Genomic DNA, 25,456 nt, shown 5'->3' on the forward strand with positions numbered 1-25,456 from the left:
GTAAGCAAATGACCCTGAAAAAAATTTGTTATGCATCAGAAATTATTTTATACAGATAATGGTGAACCAAAATGTTCTGATAAGAATCTATCATGATTGTAAAGTTATATGTATTTAGATGACTCCTACAATCTGAATTGCATAGTGTAAAAGTTCAAGTCAGCTGTCTAGCACAGTATATACTGATATTCAAGAATAACTTTGAAAGGTTAAGGGTTCTCAACTCTAAGGAAGTTTTGAATGTTTTAATGCTCTCAGCAAAGCCATTGATTTGGGTCTTGCAAACAATTTTTTGTAGTGGTTGCAAAAAGGGACGTGTAGACATGTGATCATGTGATACTACCTTGTTTGCTTTTGTGTGAGGGGCATACCTCTCTACTGACTTCTTTAGATGCTAATTTCACTTAAAAGGAACCTCCTGCTTTATCACTTGGCATATATTCCAGTTTTTGTAAGGTTGGACTAACTCATTAGTTTGGTCCTAACAACTCAGGTACATTTTAAATTTTTATATATGTATCAATCCTGAGTTGTCATTATCCTAAGAGAATATGAACCTAGAATCCACTTTCCCTGCATCTGAATTTACATTTTTTTGTTATTAGGTGTTGGAAAAATTAAAATCATAATACAAAGAAGTTTCTGGGAGAGTAGAACAGAAATATAGAAGCTATTATACTCCTGATTTCTTCCACTCAGCTAAAGACATGGTTTTGGACATACTGACAAGGTACTTGACTTCGATGAATGCTGTCAGGACTGCCATGAAATCTTGTTCCCACTCAAGTTAGCACTGAGACTCCTCTCTCTTGAGAGAGACCATAGTTTTATACACTACTTTAGCATTGGTATATATTGCTGTTGCTGTAATACAGTAACTCAATCTGTTTATGTTGATAACTCATTTTCCAAAACGAAGGCTAGAAACTGATCTGCCTGGTTTTGCAGAGCTCTGCTTGACTAACCATCCTTCCCTTTTTATGAAGTTGCAGCAACAGGCTCACAGATGTTGAAAACAGAAAATTGTGTGAACGACAGAGGTCAGGCCTGTTTCAAATACCAAAATTTAATATAAAGAACCTTCTTCAGTGTGTGTATCTGACAGCTACTGTGGCAAATATATATTTAACAAAGCATTTCTGATGATATTTTGTTGTTATGACATAAAATACAGCACTATGTTAAGAATGTCAACAAATGTTACTGTTTTTTCTCCAGCACTATCTAAATTTTGACATATAAAAATATTTTTAATGGGAATGTTTAGATACCGAAATACTGTTAGGATTTTCTCCTAGGAGTTCAAAGTTTATTTTGGTTTTATTGATAAAATTAGATGTATTTTGTTGCCTTAAGAACTCCTTTTTGTGCACATTGTTTGTTACTAGAGGCTACTCAAGTGTACTACTTTGATATTACATGAGAGAGCACTCAGCAAGTAACAGGAGGTCTTTTTAGAGGGCATAGTAGTCTTCCTACTTAGAGAAGGCCTACAGAAATAGCTTGAACCTCAGTCTGCACACTAGGAAGCACCTAGTCCACAATTAGGTTTTGTGAGAACTGTGATCTATATGAGAAATAAGGGGTGAATGGGGCAAACTGCTGAAGGCTGAAGAGGCCTTCCAAGCACATCTGCTGACTGACCACACTGTATCGTACACCATAGAATCGTCCAGTGAGAATAAAGGGAGAAAAATCATGTTACATGAGCCTGTACCTGGGTCACTGTTTCCCTACCTGTATTGCGCTACATTGAAAGATAACATTTTTTTACAGCGTATAACAAGGGCACAAAAGCTATTGCAGTACATAAAGTAGTCCTGCACTCCTCTGGAAGCAACATCTGGATGTTGCTGTTACTTCTCTAGAATATTGATCTGATTCCTATATTTCCATTGGAAATTTGCAGAAGCTCTAGTAATTAGAATGGATAAGACAGAAATCGGAATCCCCCTAGAAGCTGCTGTAGTGCTAAGCAGACTCAGTGGTAGGACAGCTCTGGACAGATCTGGAGCAGATCTGTCCGTAGAGACAGATCTTGGCTGACTGCATTTCTGGCCGTAGAGTTTGTCTGTGAAAGGATGAAAGGCATAAGGAAAGGCCTGCAGTCCTAACTGGGATTCAGAAGCATGGTATTTGCTTAAATGGCTGGTTTTGGAGATTGCTTTGCCTACTGAGTAGTTGAGATGCTCTTGCTTTTTATAGTCATGCCTCTGTTTCGGACAATAAGATGGTGACAAATGCCTCCAGATGGTACACCTGAAAGGACTGTCCGCATGCTTGTGGACTTGTTAATTTTCTGTGAACAGTGCTGAGGTTGCAAATACCCTCTGAAGCAGAGTTTCTTCAGCTGTGTTGTTACTTTACTGCTTACAGTCCTTTCTAGGGGCTGAAAGAGACCTGAGGAGGAAAGGAGGGCTTTTTAGGGACAAGGACTCTACAGTCTTGTTGCTGTATTGGGCACGCCTCTGAGCCAGTGAGAAGAACACAGTAATATCTCAGGAGCAGGGCTAATATTTGTATGACCAGCTCTGAGACAGTAAGTGTTGTCTTGGAGCTGTTCTACCTACTTAAAAAACCTAAAAAATGTTCTTTATATTGGGGAAATCTGGTGGTATTAGGTACTGCTCATGAGTAAGCTGTTATGGAGCTTTGGGAGAAGGTGGAAGAAGTAGTGAGGAGGTTGTTAGAACGTAAGGGGCAGGTTTGCTGCCATGTTGGTACGAGCATAACTGTATTTGATTTAAAAATAGAAGCTTTAAAAATAAAATGCAATGCTGACATAGATAATACAGAAGCATGCTTCAAAGTAAGTACATTTGCTGTTGCTCTTCTTTGCCTTCTTTAATACAGGTGTGTACTTGCTGCTGATGGACATCTCTGCAGGGATGTAGCAAGTAGTGTTTGATACTTACCACCTTTCCCAAAATACCCGTTGGTTTTGTCAGAATTGCTGTCCGTGTTGTGCCCTTTGAGGGAGTCTTCAGAGTCTTCATTCAGAGTCTTCCTTTCCCATGTGTGATAAAACGTACAGGCCCACAGAAAAGTGAGTGGGGGTCAGGTTGGCTCTCTCTTCTCTGGGGTGTGTGAACAGTTAAATGAAAAAGTATAAATTTTTACTGCGATGTTACAGGGGGGAAAAAAACCTTACTCCTTCATGGGAATGTTAAGGAGTTGGTCAGGTGTCTGGGAGATTATCCTGAACTTTGTATGGGATAACGTAAGAAAATCATCCTAAAATTACAGAATTTGAGTGTATAGGATTGTAGGTTTCTTCTACCATTCTTGTCTTGTCTTTAAAGGGCTAGAGCCTGGCAGCCACAGCAGTAGTGAACCTTTTCAGGAGGATTTTTACGCAGCTTCTCTACGATGGAAAGGTTCTGAAACAGCGTAATTGAATGTATGTTTTATGACAGCAGTGCTAAATCGCTGTTAGCAACTGCAGTGCTCTTGGATGATTTTAACTTAATTGGGGTGAGATTTTATGCTGGACATATTCTGTGCAAGCCAGAGCATTTGGCTTTCTTCCATCATTAAGCAAAAAAATGCAGCCTGGTCTGCAGCTGGTAGAGCTCATGTCTGCATGGAATAAATTGTCTTTTTAAAAGTTTTTCAGTGAAATAGAATACATAATAGAAATTATTCTGAAGCAAATCAGTAGTGTCAGTTAAGTGGTACATTTCTACCTCAGTATTAAATAATGTTATTAAAAAACCAAACCAAAACCAACCAAACAAAAAACCCCAAAACACCAACCCTCCAAAACATTTTCACTCATTTGGTAGACCAGGAAGAAAAATTACATATAATAGTGTCTTGTGTCTATGAGGTATCTATTGTCTTAGAAAAATCAGTAAAGGAATTTTCATAATAGAACAAGAATGTATGTAATGATTTTCTAGTTTAAAAAGTGGGTTGTTTTGCTTTGCTTCAATACATGAAGAAGTATGAGAGGCTGTATATTCAATGTCGTCATTGTTCTGGGATACATCTAATCACAGTAACCTCATGTAGTCTAAAATTTTGAATGCAGTGTAAAATGCCATAAGGCTAAAGTAGAGGAAACAGAAAACCTCTATAAAAAAGGTGGTGAGCAATGTCAAAATGAGCAAATGTGAATTCAGGCTTTTAAATGTTCAGCTAAATATTAAAGCTAATGGTTTGATGCTGAAATTAAAAACAGGTTTTGAACTAGGTTTATCTTTCCAGCATAATTCTCTATTTCTGAAAAGACATGCTTATGCTCTGACAGGTTTCTTAATGAATATACACTCACAGGAGCCTCATCCCTGATGAGAGGTAGGGTACCAGAGAGAGTTTTCTGGGATGTAGAGTGCTGGTATCTCATTCAGTATGGAAGGTTTAAAGGAATAACGCAGCTGGCTGCCTTCATACTTGTCTCTAGACAAAATACGCACTTCAAACTGAAGGCCATTCAACTTGTGCAGCAGCAGCTGTGTCACTTTTAATGGCCATCAGCCCATTAAATTGTTAAAGACTAACACACACTTGATGAAAGCACTGATAGAAGCTCTTCATTTCCTACTTAGAAGAGCACTGTTTGTTTGAACCACCGTGATGTGACTCAGAATGACTCCGGGTTTTGTTTTGTTTTTTTTTAAGTGTAATTTTACTTTCTTTTGCCGTAGGCTCTCTCTTCTCTCAAACAACCCAGCCTCCTTTTACTTTGCAACAGGCTGACATACTTTTTCTACTTACGCTACAAATTTAAGCATTTTTTTATAAATAGATAAGGCATCAAAGTCAGAGGTGAATGGATCTATTTGTGGTTTTATTTCAATTATTAAAGGATACTTGCTTGTAAGTCATTACATCTTGAGTGCTATATTTGAGTCAGTGAAGTTTTATGTGATTGGGACTGTGTGTATAGCTTCTGAACTAATTTGTGTGCGTTCTTGCTTGAAGTTTGTACTCACAGATTTTCTGATTACAATTTCATTAAAAAATCAGGTATGAGAGCTGATTGATGTTTATTCCCCCTCCAGAGGCTGGATAAAATACTTTTTCCACACTGCCTTAAAGCTAAAAGTAATCTAAGACTTCAATATGAATTTTATGAAATGAAAACATCCACTCTGCTAGTCCTGTTGCAGATCAACATTTATGTGTGTTTTAGTGTTACTAGTGTTTTTGATACGGATTCAGGTTATTTTTGATGCATTGAAAATGGAGCTTGCATTTGTAAAGTGTCTCATTTGGCTTGTGCCTGCAGAATGCAGCTGACGTCCTTGCTAATGATTTAATTTTGAAAAAATGTATAATAACCTTATATGATATGGGCAATTTAACCGATGTCTTTCTGTGTACCTTTTTTTTTAATTTAATTTTTTTTCTATTTTCCTGACATACTGATTGTAACGTTAACTTACAACAGTGCAAGGACTGCTGTTCTCTGTGGATGCGATGTGTGCCTGTTCTTTGCCTGGGCACATTTGCTACATGGGAGTTGATTTTACTATCAGTGTTTGTATTGTACACGCAAGTCTCAGGTCATGTAACTTCCACCACTGAGGATTTTGAGAGCATTCCCCCAAAAAGCTGGAGGAGCTCTATTTGAATTAAATTATTTAAGAAATCATGCAAATTTTCAACACTCGCAGTGGTGGCACTACTGCTGTTAAACGCTGCAACAACACACTTGACTGGCACACCTGACTCTGAAGGAGTGTGGCGGCTGTGGTTTTGGGTACGCAGACACAGAACTGTGTGAAATACGCATGTATTCATACCGTACATGAATCTGGGTGGCAAACTGGCTGTGCATCTCCTTAGCAACTCCAAGGGTTGAAATATTCACTAGAAAAATGTGTAATAGTTGAAGCGTAGGTATTTGAACAAAGTAGAATAGCTCAAGTTTTTGGCTTGATAATCCAGTTTGTCCACGAGCAAGAGCACAGGAAGGAACTCCCTCCTGCACAGGAAAGCAACATAAATCATTCATTAGGTATAGCCTGAAACCTCAAAATCATTTAAGTGAGAGGCGGATTTGTAACTGGTATTGATCCCAGCCTTGGTAAGTTCTCACTTACAGTCTAAGTCTTCACAGTGTGGGCAACGCACTGTTGTTTCAGGAAATAGAATTTATTTGTTCTTCCAAAGAAGCAGTATCAATAAAAAATAATCAGCATCATTGCCTGTATGGGCAAACACAAGACAGGCTTACCTTGTTGTGAGGTATAAAGATCAAGCATTTGCCGGGAGGAGGTTATTTGACTAAAGCTGGGGCAGTGAGCTGTCTAGTTAAGATCAATCTGCTCCATTTTAACTTCTAGGTTTTCTACGCATTCCAAAGTCGGCATAGCATAAAGTTCACAGGTTTTTAAAAGCAGCATTAATCTATGAGCTAAAGCAAACATTTCTGTAACGAAGCAGGGCATGAGTGTCCTGGTGCAGCATTAACCTTTAAAGAAATTCCGAGCCGGTTAGGGAAGAGGTGAGCACGTGAGAAGAATATCATAGTGCTCAGTACACAGGAACACGGCGCTGGGACTGCGTGGTCACTGCAGCTTGCATTAGCTATGTGTTAAACATGTAGTGCAGACAGACCCATGTAAAATCCCTTCCCCATGCACCATTGATCACAGGATGCTTCCTCGTATCTTGCAATAAAACTAGATCAGAACTGAAAGCCGTTGGCAGGTTTGGGACTTTCCAAGGAAACAGGAAGAGAAGTTGAGGTTATAACCAATGTCTTAAGCAGAATTTCCACTTACTGATTTCTGAAATCAGGAGAAACTTTGGGAAGGAATGAGAAAATAGATCTTGTGTAAGTTTCAGGATACCTTACTGACGAGTGCTTAAAGCAAGAAATTATGCTTTAAAATTAGACTGCAAATACAGGGCATGTTTATCTGCACATCAATTTATCACTTGAGCCCTTAAAGGTATCTGGCATCATCTTCTGCTTCTGCAGCTCCTAAACTTGACAGAGTAGTTTTTTCATTCTGGGCAGTGCCACTTACATACTAGGGCTGCATATGGGTCGTCATTTTTATGAAACAGTTTTGTATCCCTCCGAGACAGGACATGGGCTATAGGCGGAATGAGTGATTTGGTCAGCAAAGGTCATTTCCTCAGGTGCCTGGAGCCTTCGTTGTAGTCTACAGTACCCCAGCAAGAAGAGGTGGGCACCACTGGTCTGGTCTGGGGGCTAGACCTACTGGCAGCTAGAAGATGTGCAGAACGCACTGGTGATGCAATGATGCCAGGGTAAGCCTCGTTTCTATGTTCTTCATAATAAATCTCACTGCTTTTGACACAAGCAAAATAGTGAAGTTTTGTAATTGTTTCCATGATGGATTCCATGATCAGTTAGAGTCACTGTATGTGTTGCACTCAGGTTTGGGCCAGAGGTGAGGGACTGCCCTAATGTACACTGGGACTTGCTGTGTTCCCTGAAGTTCTTAAGCACGGTATGGTTACAATTTTGGTTTTGCCTTGCTGGTTTTTAGAGAAGCCAGAGAGGCTTTGCCCAGGATTTCCTGAGATTTTCGTTTGCCACTAGTCCATTTCTAAGCTCAGTGTTCCCAGGGCTCCTGAATGGAGAAGCTCAGGAGGGCAGGATCACCACTTGGCAGCCTGGCTGGTGGAGCAGACCACAAGAAACCTGGCTTGCAGGAACAGCTAATGCTGCTTGCACAGCCAGTGGGAGTCAGCATTATGTCAAAATCCACAGTATATACTATCTTGTGAGATATTTAAATGATGTGGTAACACATAGTGTAATGGTAGCATGGGGCTGGAGGAAATTATGGATGTGGAAATACTTGGTCATTAATCTGATGAGGAATCCTGGTCCAAGTTCCCTGCAATGCAGGACTTCTGAGACATAGAAACTCAGCACTCCCATTTCTTGGTTGCTTTTGCCAGTGATGCACGGTGGTGCTGCGGGTGACTTCATAACCTCGCTGTGCTGGAGCAGGAGGCAACTTGAGCAGAGGTATGTTATAAACTTGAAATCTAATCCATTAAAGGTGAATATTAAAAGTAGCTGCAGGTCCTACTCCAAACCTGTGACTAGCCCTCAGTTCTATGCTTTGAAACAGTGTTTGTCTGTTTGCCACTCTCCTCTTGATTTGCAAAACACCTGTAAGGTGTAAGCCTATAAGGCAAACCTATGGCTCAAATGCAGAAAGAAACCCTATTAGAGAAACAGGTGAGCAAGCATTGTTTTCTTGAATCTTTCATTAGCTATTGTGTTAATAATCACTTTCAACGGGGAAAAGCAAAATATTTTTATACAAAAATTTACAGATTTCATACAAAAATATACAGGTTTTTTTAATGCAACGTAGGTAAATTTAACAGTATCTCTATATTTAGAAACTGCTCCACGTTCTGTTAACAGCAGTTACACAAAAATGCAAAACACTTAGTCTCTTTTCTTAAGAACACTTTCAGGCAAAATCAAAACTGTGTTCTGTGCTGTGTTCCTCTTTGGACAAAAATTCACATTCCAGTTCCAGTGCCCGTCTGTGTTGGGTTTGTATTCTGAAGAATCCTCCACTGCTTCTGTCTCACTTAATGAAAAGGCATTCTCATTAAATGCTGCGTGTTTTGCAGCTTTTTCTTTCCCTGCAATTTATGGCAGCTCTGTCCTGTTTTGAGTCGTATCATATTCTCGGCAGACACAGTGGGTCCCTTGGGCCTGTGACCACAGGGTTACAGGCCCTTGATGAAAGCTCCCTGCCGTGCCTCGGCTGGTGGACTGCACGGCCCACTCCTGAAATGCGTAGCTCTTCTTAAAAAGCATTTGAACTTCTCGTATCCACTGTCCTGCCACTGACAGCAGCACTACCCTCCCTGTTCTTTGGTACTGTCTTTATAATTGCAAAGTTGGATTAAAATGTGTTAGTCCAGTTTGGCACCTTTCTCTGGAAGCATCATCATAAAAAACAAAAAAATCACTTAAAAAAATTTAGTGTTCACTCTTCAATGTACTTAGAGTTGGATCCCCAAACAATTAATGTCTACTCAAAATAAGTCATCTTTCCATCATATATCCAGCATAGAAGTCTGCGCTGCTGTTCGAAAGGGTGTTCCCTCCACTTCCCTTCTGCTGGCACTTGCACTTGGGTGACTTTATGCTCAGTCAGATCGGAAAGCTGGGCAGGGTGGTTTTGGTTTTGGTTTGGGGGGGGCGTTAATCAGTTGCCTAAGCGCTTGTTGAAAAGCAACGAGCAGCTGAAGATGAGGGACAAGAGTAGGTCTTTGTGACAGGGGGGATTAACTCGAGTTAAATCTCTTGTGAAATTACACCCTCGGAAAAGTATCTCTGCTATTTTACCCGCTGGATATGTCCTGTAGTGTTACTTCTGTGTCAAGTCAAGCATGAAAATCTGTCCTGTAAGCTGCATGTGCAGACCCTGCGCCAAGTAGTGTTGATTTAAATGCGGTTCTTTGTCAGGGCAAGGGCTGCTGATGGGGAACCACTTGCAGGGGCACAGCCGAAGGCATGTGTGTGACTTCAGGTACCCAGTAGTCTCATTAAAGTCAATGGGAACACTTCAGGGGCTGAAAGTTAAGTATGTGTGTAAGACTGCAGGATCAGAGCCTAATGCTAGAAACTCTTTAGGATCTGTTTTTAATGTGTATTCCACGAAAGCCCTTATCATGCTCCCGGGCACTGTAAAATGATAAATAGTACGAAATTCTCTTGGTGGGATCAAAACCAACTTTCTGGTTTTGGCCATTTTTGTGTGCATACACAATGCTTATGGTGGCGGCAGTGCTCAGAGACCTGGGAGGTGGTGGCTTCCCTCTCCGAGGGGCCCGTGGGCTTCTGTGCGTGTAAGCTTGGCAAAGTGGAGCCTGCGGCCCCCTTCTCCACAACCTTACTTCAAGGGAGATGCCAAACCTAACGGGCAACTTGCCAGGAGGAGAAGGCAGGTTAGTCTGACAGAAAGACGTGCTTGGCTTCAAAATTACAAGGCAAATCTGAATGTAGCCAGCGTGAAACCTCTAAGCAGAGCCCTGACAAATGGCATACGCTAAAAGTTTGCCCTCAATTTTGTCCTCTGGTCTGGCTGCGACCGATTTTCTGCAATGTTTTTTACCCACCACTTCTCCACCCTCATGGGTGCCCCGGTGCGAGGCCGGGGGTGCTGCAGCCCCCTGCCAAGCTGCCACCGCACACACGTAGCTGCGGCCCTTCCGCCCCCAGCCCTTGTCCTCGGCCCTCGTAGCGCGGCTGACAGGGGAACCGCACGGCTCTCCACGGGAGAAACCCCCTTGTTTGCCTGAGGCCGGCTGAGTGCCCGCGAGCCCGGGGTTGACCCCCGCCGGCTCCCCTGGGAGGTCACCGCCCCGCGGCCCCTCGGCGGGCGTCCCAGGCCGCGGGGCCGGGCCGGGGTGGCGGCCCGCCCCCGCCTCCCGCGGACTTCCAGGCCGTGGCAGGGCGCTGTGGCCGCCGGCAGCGGCTCCCAGCCCGCCCCCTGCCCTCCGTGCGGCTCCGGCTCGCCCACCCCCCGCCTCCCGCTGCCGGCTCTCCCCGCTCCGTGGCGGCTAGCCGGGTGATTCACCCGCTCCCGGGCTTTGTTCGGCTCCGCCGGCCGCTTCAGTCCCCAGGCAGGGCAGGGATCGGGCAGGACTCGAGCAGGCTCCCCCGGTGACACCCCCTTCAACCCCGGCAAAGCCGATGTCCGCCGCGCCCGTCCGATCCCCGACGCTGCGGCCCCACAGGATGAAGAAAGACGAGTCGTTCCTGGGCAAGCTAGGCGGGACGCTGGCGAGGAAGAAGAAAGCCAAGGAGGGTGAGTTCGCCCGCGTGGAGGGGAGGAAGGAAAGTGCACTCGACCGGGGTGACTTGTAGCAGCTCCCCCGTCCCGTCCCATCCCGTCCCTCGGCGGGAAGCCTGCGGTGGGGGTGGGCGGCAGGCTGCGGGCAGAAACCTCCTTTGTTCGCCAGACCCTCCGGCGGGGTCAGCGCCGCCTGGGGAGGGGCCCGGTGTGCCTGCTCACTGCCCCCCGCCGGGGGGCGGCGGCGGGAGGGGGCGTCGTGCGCCCTGCGGGGCCCACGGCGCCGCGGGCGGACGGTTAGGGGGCGGTTGGCCGCGGGGGGCTGCCGGGAGCGCCCGGCGCTTCCCGCCGCGCGCCGGTGCAGGGTGGTCATTCATCGGGCGCGCCTCAGAGCCGGCCGCGGGCTTGGCAGCTTGCTCCGCCGCCTCCCGGCTCCCCTTTTTGTACGTCCCGCTGCTGGGAAGGAAACCCCCGAAGCTGCTCTCTGCCGTAAAATAAACTTGTGGTGGCCCAGGAGACTGTGGGCGGCGTTTTTTCTAGTCTGAGAGTTGAGGAAGCCACGAGGGAGCAATTTAAATCCACCCATGTTTCGTTCCAGGCCTGCTTCATCCATAGGCGTTATGTTGGTGTAGGTAGTTTGCCCAGAATGTTTTTCATAACCAAATATATTCAGCAAAAACGCTTAGCCCTCGAGCACCCAGATTTTGCATGGGTACCGTTATACCGGGGTATATCGAGCGTCTTCATTTGGGCTGTCGTGGTCGGTGCCAGCTGGCCAGGGAGGCGTTGGCCCCCACCTTCGGTGCAGGGAGGCTGGGGGAGCTGCCTCAGCCCGAGCCCACTGGACCACCAGCACCTCTGTTGGGGTGGCTCAGCCCCCGCCACACACCCACCGCTGCCCGGGCCTGCCTTGGCGCTGCATCCTTGGCATGGCTTTCTCACGTGGGCACGCGTGCGAGGCGTTCTCACAGCCGCCTGCTTGCACCAGGGGCCGTGCGGAGATAGCGCTGTTTACTCTGAAGCAACGCGGCTTTTCTTTTTTTTTTTTTTCTTTTTTGTAGATAGGGAGACGGCGTCTTGCCACTTGGCTAGATAAAGACAGTCCAGCCCTGTATACGCAAAGCGTACCCTTCCCCTGAGTGTTGTGTCCTCTGAGGAACACGTACTCTGTCCTCCTCTGCTTCCCTGACTGACCAAATACCGGGTTCTGCGGAGAAACTCTTCCTGTGTGTTATCCCCAGACTGTTGCTGTTTGCTAGCAGAAAATCTGGGTGTCCTTGTCTTACGCTTTAATGCAATTGTTAAAATGGGCCTTGGTTTTGTTCTAGTATCTGATGGGTGTAGGGTAGGGACGTAATTCAAGTTTCAGCCTCTCTTCAGCTGGTTGTTGAGCGAGCACATGTTTTACCCATATTGAGTCTATTAATTGCCAGCAACATTTAGAAGGCACCTTTTTAATATTTAAAAAATAGTTGGCCTCAAAACTTGGCTCAAGGAAATTGCTTCCTTTTCCTTCTGCTGGCTGTTTTGGTGTGGCTTACTGGTATTTCCTTTATTATCTATTTTTAATCAAGTTTCTCCGACGTGGTTCTGCTGAGGAGCAGCAGAAGCGGTCGTGCCTTGCTGAGATCTCATTTGCTTCTGAAGGAAGATGGTGGAGAAAACTCATCTCCAGCGGGGGATGCCAACCACACGCTCTGAAAGAGCGTATTTCATTCAAAAGTGACTTCTAAGCTTAAGCAGGTTGGCAGCGTCCGTTCTTAAACGAGAAATTTCGGCATCACGAGGCGATGTTTTTGAGGCGACTGCTTTTGGCAGGGGCGGCCCACTCGTTTTGCTGAGTTTGCCCATTATTTTGCCTACTCTTGTGGCAGCGGCTCTTCTTGGTGATGAAAGGGCCCGTTTTGGTCACTGCCCTTGGTACTTAGAGAGAAACTGCTGCTGCAGCAATACAAAGCATGGCAGTTACACTTCTGCTAGTGCGATGGTGAGGAAACTGAAACATGTGACGCAGCTTATAGTTTGGTTATTCCTTCCAGTCTGAAAATGTGAAGGGAGGAAAGACTGTTTGCGAGCCTGTGGAGCCACCCGTTGGGTGTGACACACTGCTGCAGGCTGCTGAGGCCCTTCATTGTAAGGGGAAGCAGCTTATTACTCTTTTACGTTTTCCTCCGTTGGAAGTTTTAAGGCCTGAGGAAGGCACAGTTTGCATTTTCTTCGCCCAGTGGGATAGCTCTCAAACGCAGGCTGTCCAGATCATGGCTGTGAAACTGGAGGAGGCCAAGGGATGAGGTGGTGGGGTGAGGTCAGCACCAGCAGGAGAGAGGCTGGTCCATGGCTTGTGGTAAGACTTGGGCAGCTGCAGGAGCACAGTTCAGGGCTAGAAATGGAATCTTGGTATGTGAGTGTGAAGCAGAAGTAAATTGGAAGCTCATCTGAGTGGTGTGTTCCTTGAAGGAGTTGATAGACCATGTAGGAGCCATGTGGTCGACTTGTCCTGTGTGCTTGGGAACTGCTCTGCCTTGGTAGTTCTCCTCCTTCCCTCCCTTCAGGAGGTTTCTGCTGGTTTTCTCTGAGGGGACCAGCAGAGGTCAGAGTCATCTTCCTAGACTGAACACTGCCCTTTCCATCAACTACTCTCCACAATAGCAAATGGAAATGCTGGCTGCTCGTTTGCCACAACCAAAAATTTTTCTCTCCTCGCCGTCTAACAGCATGAAAAGCAAGCAAGCCAGAGGGCTCTTTGTAAATACTTCTTGCTTTCACTGCCTGTCTTTTTTATCGTGGTGTAAATATGGGCCTTCTATCACCATCTCAGCTGTATTCATATAATGACCTTTAACCTGGTCTGTGCAAGAGTTGTAATCCGGTTATATTAATCGTTTTCATCTGTATGCACAACTTCTGAGTCACACAGCCCAGAGATCCTTACAAAGACACTGAAAAAGTTTTTGTTGGTTACTTACGCGGTTTTCTTTTTTTAATCATGGGTGGCAGCCGTGTCATACATAGCCATAAAGCGTGGCTACCAACCTATAAGCAACGAAATGTAAAGACTTTTTTGGCTAACTACTTTATAACATGCTGCAGTCTATTTTTAGAGACGTTATATCGGGAGAGGAGTGTTCATTAGGCTTATCAGGGCGGCCAGTGTAAGCTCATACCATTATTTACCATATGATGGTATGGTGTGGTATGGTATGGTATGTTAAGGTATGACCAAGCTCATACATATTGCTCATACCATACCATATGACGGGAGGATAAATAAGGTTACTAGGTGCACTGGTGATAGTCACTGTGGCAGCAATTAAAGTATTTGCCATAGCATGTAAACAAGCTTTCCTGCTGCTCTTGCTTTAGCAGTATGGCATGACATAGTGCTTTGTAAGTGGGTGCCGGTAGGTGAGGTAGGGTTAAGACCTCAGGTCAAATTCGTCAACGTTTTAAGTCAAATTCTATGGGTTGCTTAACTGTTTGAGGAAGCCTTTGAATTTCTATCTTGAACCTCTGCTTTACGCTATTACACCTTGTATTTATGTTTCTGAATTTTTATGGCTGAACTGACTTACTAGGCAGCCCTGACTTAGAAGAAACAGCAGCCGCTGTCGTTCATGGGGGAGCCGTTTTTACCCTAGTTTCCTAAGGGAGTATGGGGTGGGTGATCTCACTGTCTGTTTGGCTCCTCCCTTCCTCTTCCTTCCCAGGAGTATTTTTATCTGATAGTTTGGCTAAAAATGTCCCCGAGAGAAAACTATTGGTCTTAAGGATAATTAAATGACAGCAGATTGTATCAAAATGAGTGACTAATGAGTACAGAAAGTAGCAGAGTCCCGCAGTGGGAAAACCTGTAGATGAGCTCAGCCCTTACACGTGGGAAAACCTGTAGATGAGCTCAACCCTTACACGCTACTAGAGAGCCCAGGTGGGAGGGAAACCACCGGAGAAAGGGTATGTCCATGGGAAGAGCACTGCATTCTTAAATGTTACAGTCAGTCATGACATACATCCTTAGGAAAGCGGGATGTGTTTGTTTCAGTGTTTCTGCCACTCCTTCGTTTATACTTCGCACCCCATTAGGCTATGTGGAAATCTGCAAAAATCTAAGTTTGCGTCGTGTTTCTGCAACATGATTCTGTCTTGGTGTATCTTTGGCTTTCAGGATGTGCCACATCTGTAATGTGCTTACTAAACTTTAGCACACCTGTTCAGGAGCTCCAAAATCTGCTTTAATACCTTGGGAAACTATTGGGAAACCAGAGCAGGATACAGTTTGTAAGGCAGATGATCCCTTATCTTCTTTTCAGATGCTGTAAAAGATACTGTTTCAGGTAGTGCTGTGTTTCATCTCCATCTGTAAAAGGAACGTAAAGGAAAATCTCCCCTTTCCTGTGGGTCAGAGTCATGTCTTTGTGCTGAAATAAAGGAGGGGGGTTGCTGCAAACTTCTCTCCTTGCCTACTTTGTTTTCTTTTTCTCATAACAGACTGTATGAAAGGTCTGGGCAGCAGGTGTTTGGCTGAATAAACCTTCTATTATTGTATCTGTGTATGTGTGTATATATAGCCTATATGGAGGAGTCAGTGAGAGAAATACAACAGACTTAATTGCTTAGTGTTGTTTCCCAGTGACACGATTGAGGGTGGGAATAGGGGTGAGGAAACTGCTCCAGAAAACAGCAATTTGTTGTGCCTGATGAAATCAATAGGAAGAAGGGAAAAGAAAAGGCATGACAGTGCTGCAGAGGGCAGAATTGTTGCAACAGCAGCTGAATAATATGAAGGTTCTGCACATATCAAGGGAGGTTAAAGTATTGTTCTTGGGGTCTGTGGCTCAGCGTAACAGTGAGATGGCACGTCTGTGAAAAGTTTGCTGTTGCATTTGCCTGTGGGCACACCAGTTTGGTAACTAGCTTGGTAGACGTGTATTTCACTAGATGGCAAAGTTTTTCTCCGAGAGAAAGGTGGCAGTTCTTGCCTCTGTTTTGCAGGGAGAAAAGCTGGAGGGGAAGTGATTTGTTCAAGGTCATCTGGCAAGCCAGTGACAAAGCCAGGGGGTATTTCCTGAGTCCTCTCTGGTGCTGTGATCCTTAGGCGAAGGTGCTATACAATCTGCCTGTTTCCCGCAGCTCTACATGCACTAAAACCCATCTCCAAATTGTTCAGGTGGAACTGCTCCTACTGCCCAATCTACATGGGCTTTCTGGAGGGAAGAACATGAGGAAATAACCTCAACAGCAGAATTACATTGGAGGAAACTGTTTCTTTATCATTCCTTTGAAACTGATGGGCCTGCTTGTGCCGGTAATTGATCTCTGGCGGGAAAAGAGGTTCAAAACCAGGTCTACTTCATTGCCTTTGTAATGATGAGCACATCTCAAGTCTGTAAGTCATCCCCTTGAACACAGCAGGATAGGAGAATTGGACTTGCTTAGAAAGTGGATCTCATCTTTCATTTGAATACAGTATACTGAAAATGGTTACAATCGCTTTTTAATTCTGTCTGTTAATGCAGTCTTCAGAGGTATATCTGTGTAAACAGACTGCAAAAAATTTAAGTCCTCTATCTCGGTGCGCTGCACCATTGCTTTAGCCACTGCCCAGTGGCTGCTTGAGACTTCTAACAAACATATTTAGCTTTAAAATGATGCTGAAAGATGCCTGTTCGATAGATCTTAAAAAAATGTAAAGCTGTAAGGCACGCCTAACTCAATCTTCATTCACCTTGCAGGTGGCACTCATGTTGGTGCTATTATTCGTGCCTGGGATTTGTCCCAGGCACAACCATTCCCGGCCATTGCAGATTGCATTTCATGCTGGCTGTGCATGATAAATCCTACTTTACGAACTAGTACTGTTGGAGTAATTGCTCTAACCTCTCTGATGTGGAAGAACTGGGACTTGGGCATTCACCTGGTGCCTAGAAAGCTCAGGATGGAGGTGTGCTACTGATGTGGTGCCTGCATTCTAGCTTTTGTCCTGAGGCATGTCTGCATTTCTGAGTGGCGGTGAAGTGCCAGGTAACTTGCAGGGTGCTGGCTAGTCTTGTGGTATTTCGCACCCAACAGGAAGCTTCATGAGCAAATCTGCCTCTCGCAGATCCTTGAGGTACAAGATGAGATAAGCTTCAACTGGTTGCTTCTTATTATCTCCTGACCTGGTACTCAATGTATTTTTAGGGCTTTTCCTTTCAGTAGACTGGTGTGGGAGCTCACGCCCATCTTAACTTATTTTCCATGCTCATAGTATGTGGCAGTGAATTCTTAGTCAGATGGTGAGACAAATACAAAGTATGTAGGGTCTAATTCTGTTGTCCTGGTTCACAGAAGTATGTTTGCTGCAGCCTGAGAGGATGCTTGGCTGTGGAACCGTGTTTGTGCATTGTAATGGGCTACTGCTGGTGAAATATCCAAACAGAAGATGAGATGGGTGGTGGTTAAGCAGAATTACTTGCTTTCTGAGAGGGGAATTTGCATATAATTGTATTGAAGCTACATACTGTTTTAGATGTGTATATATCCATAGAAAGACTGTGTGCAGACATATGCAAATTTACGTTCGATTTATTATCCTTTCTATTACTAATTTAAACACAGAGACCTAAATTTCCAGTTGGAACCTGTGTAGCCTCATTGCTAAGTTTCTCCTGTAGGGCTCAGGCGTACCTCTGACAAGGTCTGGTTTCAGTCTTTCCTTGACAGAGCAGTGACAGTTTGGGTTCTGACGCTGTTCTATTCTGGTAAAAGCTCTACTGTGGACATAGTTTGTGTCAGCATCCCAACCAAAATGAACTTTTACATGTACAGGAATCATCCTTTTAATTGTGTCATAAACCCTGTGTTTTTCTCCTGTAACTTCAGCTAGGCTAGGATGGTTCGCCCAATGCAGCTGGGCATTGCTGGGCATTCAGAGTTGCAGTCATTAATGTAAAACTCATTGTGAGAACATTGTTATGTTGCATCATAAAACCTTAGTAAGGTGGTTATCAACCTTCTAATTTTCCAAAACCAGATTTTAGAATTTCTTAAAAGTACTAATGCAAGGATTTGGAAGGGGACTCCTTTTCTTCTTAAAGTCTACCCTTACTTAAAAGCAGTTGTTCAATGATACCTGTTTTCATTTCTTCGAAAGGATTTATTAATGCTGATATCTTGGGAGAAACTTCTAGAAGCTGGCATCTGGCTGTTTCTGTTTCGAGGAGCATGAGGGTGATCCCTGTGAGAGGTTGATGTATGGAGGGCTGTGTGTGGACCTGGTATGAATGGGGGGAGCTGCAAAGGCACGACTTTATGCAAAGTCTGCATAGATGCTCTCTGCTGGACAGTGTGAAGGGGGGTTCTTGGTCCTGCTGGTGGGGCTGTGCAGGGAGATCAGGCTGCGTTCTGCAATGCATTATATCATACTGACTTAAATACTTGTTACTTTATTTAAGAGTTCTCACCTTTAAGATCTCTTTGTTAATATAAATTAATCCTTCTGATTTGCACGTCGCCAATACGACCAGGAGTCCAGAAGATCTGGCCTAGTTATGCATAACAGTGCTAAATGTCTTTTTATGCACTTTAAGAACTTTTACAGACCATCTGATCCCAAAACAGATGAAGCTAGTGGAGTTTTCCAGTGCACTGCTTTGAGCTTTGGATCAAACTTTGATGTTAGGAGATTTGGGGGATTAGCTGGCAAGCTCTTTCCATTGCGAAAGCATGTCAGAACAACTTGTTGCTAAGGGATCTGGGGTTATGTGGTCTGTGGCAAGACCAGTGCGAGGCAGAGTCTGCTGGTTGCAGGAATTCGTGTTTTAGCAGTTACAGCTTCGCTGTTCAACTGGGAAGGAAATTTAGTGTGTGTACCTGATGCATGCAAGTGTCATGGACATAGCTGAGGAGATTCCAGTTTGTAGCTGCGGAAGACAGTGTAGCTGGTACTTCAGAGCTGCTTGTGAGGGATTTGGATGCCAAATTGCTGTTAGTTTTCAAAGGGAGTCGAGTGTACAAATCTCTTGGGCACCACTAGAAATCTTGGCCTGCAGATACACACCTGAGAGGTCGTCTGTGTCAGGGTTCCTGGGACATGATGTCTTGACAGGGACATATGACCATAGAGAGACACTGACATGTATCATAAGGAGGAGGAATTTTCTGCCTCACTTATCAACTGTTTGTGATCCTTGTCACTCTTGCTGCTGCTGGTAATGCAAGAGGCTCTGTGCATGCTGCCTTAACCCTGGAGTCTTGTTCCCTTTTCAGCATTTTCAGTCTGTCCACATACGTATGCCAGTGGGGCAAGGTCTTCACTGCAGCAGCAGGCTAAGGGCCAGCCCTCAAACTCCTCACAGTCGTTTCAGGAGGCCTGGAGGCCAGCAGGACAGGAGGAAGGGAAGGCTTGTTTCCCAAGGGTTTTTCCTTGTGCTGAACTCTGCTCATTGTAGCAATCGTGACTTCAGCAAACATCCAGGTTCTTTGAACTAATGGGATCCGGGTATTTTGTTGCAGAAGCCAGCTGCTTGAAAGTCAACCAGGTGGATCCAGAGAGAGATCTGACCTGTGCCAGTGTCTGGACATGACTGATGGCATGGGCTCTGTTCTGATCAGCTGTCATGATGTCCACATGCCTTGCTCTCCACAGCCCTCTAACTGAGCCCTTCTGCGTGGTGACTTTGGTAGTCACTCATCCCCTCCCTCGTATGTCCTCTGCCTGCTCTGTAAAATGTGCTACACATGCGCATTGTCACTGACAAAGCTTGGGGTTTTTTCCGCAGGGCACGGCAAAATCAACAAGTTGTCAGAGTTGTTTAACTTGCGAAGTACGCACGTCTGTGGCAGGTTTTCCCCCGGGTTCTATATGGCGTACATGGACTGGCCCTTGCTTGACGTGCCGTCCCAGCGGCTGCGGTGTACCTGCCTCTGGTTGTTGTCACGGGCTGCATCCGTGCTTCTTGCCCTGGGCTGAGGGGTGGGTGGTGAAGGGAAGTGTGCCGTGTGTTGTGGTGAGGAGGAGGGAGGTGGGAGGGAAGGAGGGGCAGGGTGAGCAGTGGGAGAGCCCCGCTTTTCAGGGGGCTCTTCCAGGCTGCTCTCGGGAGGAGCGCTGGATCCTGGGATCTCTGCTACAGGACAAGCCGCTCCGTGTGGGTGCACGCCATCCCCACCATCGCAGGAGAGGCTGTGTGTGTGGGATCTAAACCAGCAGTTCTCATGTGGGTCACAGTGACCCTCATTTCTCTTTGGTGGTGGGCTCAGCATGGAAGGGATGTGGGAACAGGAACCTCTGTGTTGCACAGCTACAAGTCAGTGGTGAAGCAATCTCTCCAGGGTGAAGCATATTCTGCACAGGTATAGATTTGATCATTTGTACTCATCTGTTGGCCAGGTAGAAAGCTGCAACCCCAAATTTGTAACTTCTGTTGTGTATGTCTAGGTTAGCTGGAAATGTATTATGGCTAACATACATGATTTCAGGGCTTTGTAATTTGAATACGGTTAAGTCTTGCTCTGAAAACCAGATGTGGAGAGAACGTGCACACCTGGCAGCGTGTACTGGCTGAGAGCAGTGGCTCTGTACTCTTTGGGCCCTTAAATCACTGTCACTTCCTCGTGGAGGAACATACATCCACACAAAAAGCTTCTAATTATAAATCCTGTACACATGATTTGTTTCCATGCACCCGCTGCAGACCCCTCTCCAGAGCCCTTAGGCTGAGAGGGGAGGCCATGGGATGGGATTCTGGTTTTGGCTTTGCTAGTGGTGGGCAACAGGATCTTTGGGAATTCATTTTTGCCTCTCAGTGATTGTTTCTCCAAGTTAAAAAGGGCTTCTTTGTAATCCCCGAGACCTGTCTGGTGATTAGATGTAAACTCTTATAAAATCTCTTTTCAATGTATGCTGCATTTTGGTTATAAAACAAGCAAGCTGTTCTGGCTTCTGGAATTCTGGTTGCTTCTTTAGTACTTCTTTCATTGCGTGGTTGAAACATAATGAAATCTACTGAAAAAAGAAATAGTGTGTTTTCCATTATAGCTGCCATATGGCCTTATTGCTAATTTTTAATTAGCTGAGATGGTTGCATACACAATTTATTTGAAGTAAGGAAGGAGATTGTGAGAGCTGGACGAGGAGGAGAGCTATTCTGATGTCTCTTTAACATGGTGCTTTTTTTACTGTCTTTAAATAGAAAAATGTGTAATCCTCAGAAAGTGTCTTTCTACTAGGTCTGTTTGGCAGATGTATTCATGTGTGTTGTTAAACAGATGTAGACACTTCTGTCATTTTAAAATAGAATAGTGATGTTTGCTCTCTGGCTTGCCTAGTCCAGCAGATGGATTTAGAGGTTTTGCAAAATTGACAGGATTTTCTTCAGAAATGGTAGAATTGGAGAAAGTACCAGGGCATCCAGGCTTACTTCTTCTGCTTAATATTCCTTCTCAGGAACAGGGTTATAAAATTGTTCCTTGGGGTTACTGTTTGCCTTCTTCCCTGTGTATGGCTCCCAGTATTGATACAGTGAATTTGTTCCATTGGAAAATTAGGCAGGCTGCAAGAACGCTAACGCTATAGATATATATCTTGGATCTGTACTGAATTTGGCCCAATGGGGATATTGGCTCTCTAATTAGGTAATTGGCCTGTAAAAGGGAGCCCTGTCACTGGGAAACTGGGGTTTAATTCGATGCAGGATGTCATGCTCCAAATGGTCCCGTTCTTCCCAGGAGCAAACCAGATCTGTTGCCTGTATAGCAGAGCTGATACTGTCTGGCACACAAACTGATAGGGTTTTTTTGCATGTGGAAGAGGAGACACAGTCATGACTGACCTCATCTAATGTGCCAACAGTCCTGCTTCAAGCTGGACCTTGGCAGGTTCTTCCAAGCAACATTTCTCTGATTCTGTGGAGCTGGTTTTTTTGAGGGACCCTCAAAAAGGGTCCCTCTCTCCCCATCAGGGAGAGAGACAGATAGTAATGGGAAGGGAAGAGGGACTGGCCTTAGTATGTGCTCTGCTGTAAGGTTGAAGGAGAAAGGTATATATTTGTTTCCGTGATGTGTCCGGGATAACTGTGTGCTTGTGAGTTTTTCCTCTGACTGCTCACATAGATTCAGACTAATAGTCTCCCTCTTGACCGCTTATGATGTGCTTCATTAGAGCACTGTCTTGAAAATGCTCACTTTTACTGCAGCACTGCAGCTATAGCTGCATTAACACAGTGAGGGGCCATAGTTTAAATCATCACCTTGGATCCTTAGTATCATTTAGCTTCAAGTCATTTAGTTTAAAAAACTAAACTGTGATGGCTGTTGCTCTGCTGATATCGGTAGTAAGAGCAATAAGGTGGCTAGGGAGCTATGCTTGACTAAGACATGACTGTGCCATTTAAGGTGTGTGTTTGTTTTATATTGTCTTTCCAATTGTATATTTCTGATCCCTTAATTCCTGTCATTTACACCTTAAACAGATCACAGGTACTAACATTTGCCAAGCCAGTTCAGCACCTGGTAAAAAGACTTTCTCCATTGGCTCTTTAACCAATGGGGAATATGTGTGGATTTTCTTTTCTGTGGACAAATTGGCAAAACAAATTGTAATTTTTAGCGAGTGACTTTTCTCCCCATAAAAGGCATGCAGATGCTGAACCACCCAGAATCTTGGTAGAAGGCATCTTCACTGGGTTCCTTCATTTGCTAAACAAATGTGCTGTTGATCCAGTGATTGGTAAGAGGTTTCTCCAAGAATGCAAACACCGTTACTTTGAAACTGTCTGAGCTGGGGAATTTGGCTTTGGCACTGAATGCACAGGAGATGAGTGCTGTTGTTCCAGGGAGGGTCAGTAATTTGGTGTGTTGCAGCATAGCTGGCCAGATGATTCTGTGGGGCTGTATTGGGAGTGTGAAAGATTTCTGATCTACTACATTGGAAGAGTAAAATCAGAGTAACTAATCCCCATGCAAGAAAAGTGGGGAAGAAGATCCTCATGGCTGCCTGTGGCACTGCCCCAATGCCGTGTGAATCTGTTTGTCTCGTGGTCTGTCCTGGGATGTGTCCTGTTCAACATCTTCATCAATAACCTGGAGGAGGTTGATGGAGTGCATGCTCGTACAGTTTGCAGATGACACCAAACTGGGTGACCAGCTGATACACTTGAGGGCAGGGCTGCCGTTCAGGGAGATGTAGACAGGCAGGAGAAATGGGCTGACAGGAACCTTCTGAAATCCAACAAGAACAAGTGAAAAGTCCTGCACTCGGGAAGGAAGAGCCCCCTGCAATGATACAGGCTGGAGACTGCCTGCCTGGGGGACAGCTCTGCTGGAAGGGCCCTGGCGGCCCTGGTGGGCAGCGAGCTGACCACAGGCCCGCAGTGTGCCATTGCTGTGAAGAAGACCAACAGTGTCTGTTGTACCTGTTGGAGATGGTTCAGAGGATGCCACAAAAATGATCAGAGGGATGGAACACCTCTCCTGTGAGGACAAGCTGAGAGAGTTGGGGTTGTTCAGCCTGGAGAAGAGAAGGCTCCGGGGACACCTTATTGCAGCCTTCCAGTCCTTAAAGGGGGCTTATAAGAAAGATGAGGACAGACTTTTTAGCAGGACCTGTAGTGATAGAACAAGGGGTAATGGTTTTAAACTGAAAAAGGGCAGATTTAGCCTAGATATAAGGAAGAAATTTTTCACAATGTGGGTGGTGAAGCACTGTCACAGGTTGCCCAGAGAGGTGGTAGATGCCCCATCCCTGGCAACATTCCAGGTCAGGTTGGATGGGGCTCTGAGCAACCTGATCTAGTGGAAGATGTCCCTGCTCATTGCAGGGGGGACTAGATGACCTTTAACGGTCCCTGCCAACCCAGACATTCTATGGTTCTATGAATATCCTGGGCTGTATTAACAGAAGCACAGCCAGTGAGTTCAGCAAAGTGATTATCCCTCTCTATTCAGCACTTCTTAGATCCCAGCTCATACACTGTGTCCAGTTTTGGGCTCCTTAATACATGAAAGCCATGGCTAAACTGGAGCACTTTTGCACTGGGCCACCAGGATAGTGGCTAGAGCACTTGTCCTGTGAGGAGAGCTGAGGGAGCTGGGTTTGTTCAGCCTATGGAAGGGACTGCTTTGGGGAAATCTTTAATAAGCAGCCTGCTGATACCTATGAGGAGATGATTGAGAAGATGGAGCCAGGTTCTTCACCATTGTGCATAGCAGAGGAGAGACAGATATAAACTAGAGCAAATGAGGTTCAGTCTGGACAAAGGGAGAAACAACTTCATGCTGGGGACTATGAAGTGGGGCAGGATGCCTAGAGACTTTGTGCAGCCTCTCTTCTTGAAGGTTTTAAGATGTGACACGTTAAAGCCCTGAGCAACTTGGTCTGATCTCAGAGCTGACTCTGCTTTGAGGAGGATGTTCAGCTAGAGACCTCCTGAGGTCCTTTCCATGCTGAATTATCCAGTGATCTTATGCGGCTCCCTGACACCTTAGACCCTTCAAAGGCTGGAGTAAGGACATTTCTTAAACAGCGTGAAGTCTGTGGATTAATGATTTATGAGCATGTGAATACAAGGGTGTGCAATGGAACTGTGCTTCTCATCAGGGTCCTTTTACTGGTTTTGCACTGAAATACTAGTAAGAGTACAACTTTTTCTGTCTTTTTTGCCTGTTTAACCTTTTAGTGACGAGGAAAGCACGGATTCCACTGGGCTGCTGCCTTGGCTGCATCTTTAGTGAGGGTGAGTTGGAGAGGCTGTGTAGTTAGCTATTTTGGGACTGATCAGTAGCTGAGCTTGAAAGTCTTTAAGATGTCTAGCTGCACTGAAACACCACCTTGTCTAGCTCACAGGAGCCAGTATTATCAGTGCAAAGGCTTTAAGAGAGACCGCAGAAAGCTAGAACTGCAAATCGTGTAAAACTTTGGTGTGCTGACTACGTAAACAAATACTAACAAATAAGCTGCAGGTCTTTTTGATACTAGGTGAAATGTGACATTTTCTTATGCTTTGGAATTGTTTTGATTTGATCCTTGGGCTGGCTGTTGTTTCATGATTGCATTTTGTTATCCTTTGAGGGCAGTGTTTGGGAGACTGGATTGGAATGGCAGTCAGAGGCCTGGGCTCCACTCTTTCTACATGGTCTTCAGCAGCTCCGTTAGAACATGGTGGTGTCTATTTCTTACCTAAACCTGGCAGAGTTAAACATCTGAATGCTTTTGTGGCAGCCGCTATATTTACTGTACCTGCCCCTCGTGGACTGGCTTTTATCTGACTGTGGGCTCTGAGTTCCAGACTTTCTTTTACTGTGAGGTCTGTAGTGCTTATCGCTGAAGCGCTTGTCTTGGCAGGCTCCTCTGGTCTCAAAGCAACAAGTAAAATAATTTATACATACGACTCATCTGGAAACCATTGAGAAGACTTCTTTGTATTTTGCAGTGTCTGCTTGTATAGTGAGATATTTCAGTTCATTTTCAATACACTGCTTCACTGCCCTGGATGCAGGTAGGACACAGGAAAGGTAGAGCTGGGCATGAGCAGCCTTAGTATGTGGTACTCTGTGTTGAGTGCTTAGGTTAAAACGTCTAGTGTGGAACACTGCCTATCCCTCCATTGGTCTTGTGCTGTCTTGAACTGAAAACTGGCATTTACTAGAAAACCCTCAACGCGTGTGTTGCAAATATAGTTGCTATATATGAGTATTTTTCTGGGTTTTCCTTGCCTTTTGGGGTGACA

At 45.1% G+C, this 25,456-nt stretch overlaps 1 protein-coding gene across 1 annotated transcript in view; it reads left to right on the forward strand.

The window, feature by feature from the left end:
* Positions 1–10,428: 10,428 nt before the first annotated feature.
* PARVB (parvin beta) overlaps positions 10,429–25,456 on the forward strand; it is a gene marked incomplete at its 3' end in the record, with an annotated part of 64,796 nt that continues 49,768 nt past the window's right edge. The window contains exon 1 of the mRNA XM_082000697.1: positions 10,429–10,772. Within this exon, the coding sequence (XP_081856823.1) occupies positions 10,658–10,772 (115 nt within the window). The 5' untranslated portion in view covers positions 10,429–10,657. The remainder of the gene's footprint in view (positions 10,773–25,456) is intronic.

The sequence above is a fragment of the Phaethon aethereus genome (assembly GCF_964289735.1).
Source record: "Phaethon aethereus genome assembly, chromosome: 1".
Lineage (NCBI taxonomy): Eukaryota > Metazoa > Chordata > Aves > Phaethontiformes > Phaethontidae > Phaethon > Phaethon aethereus.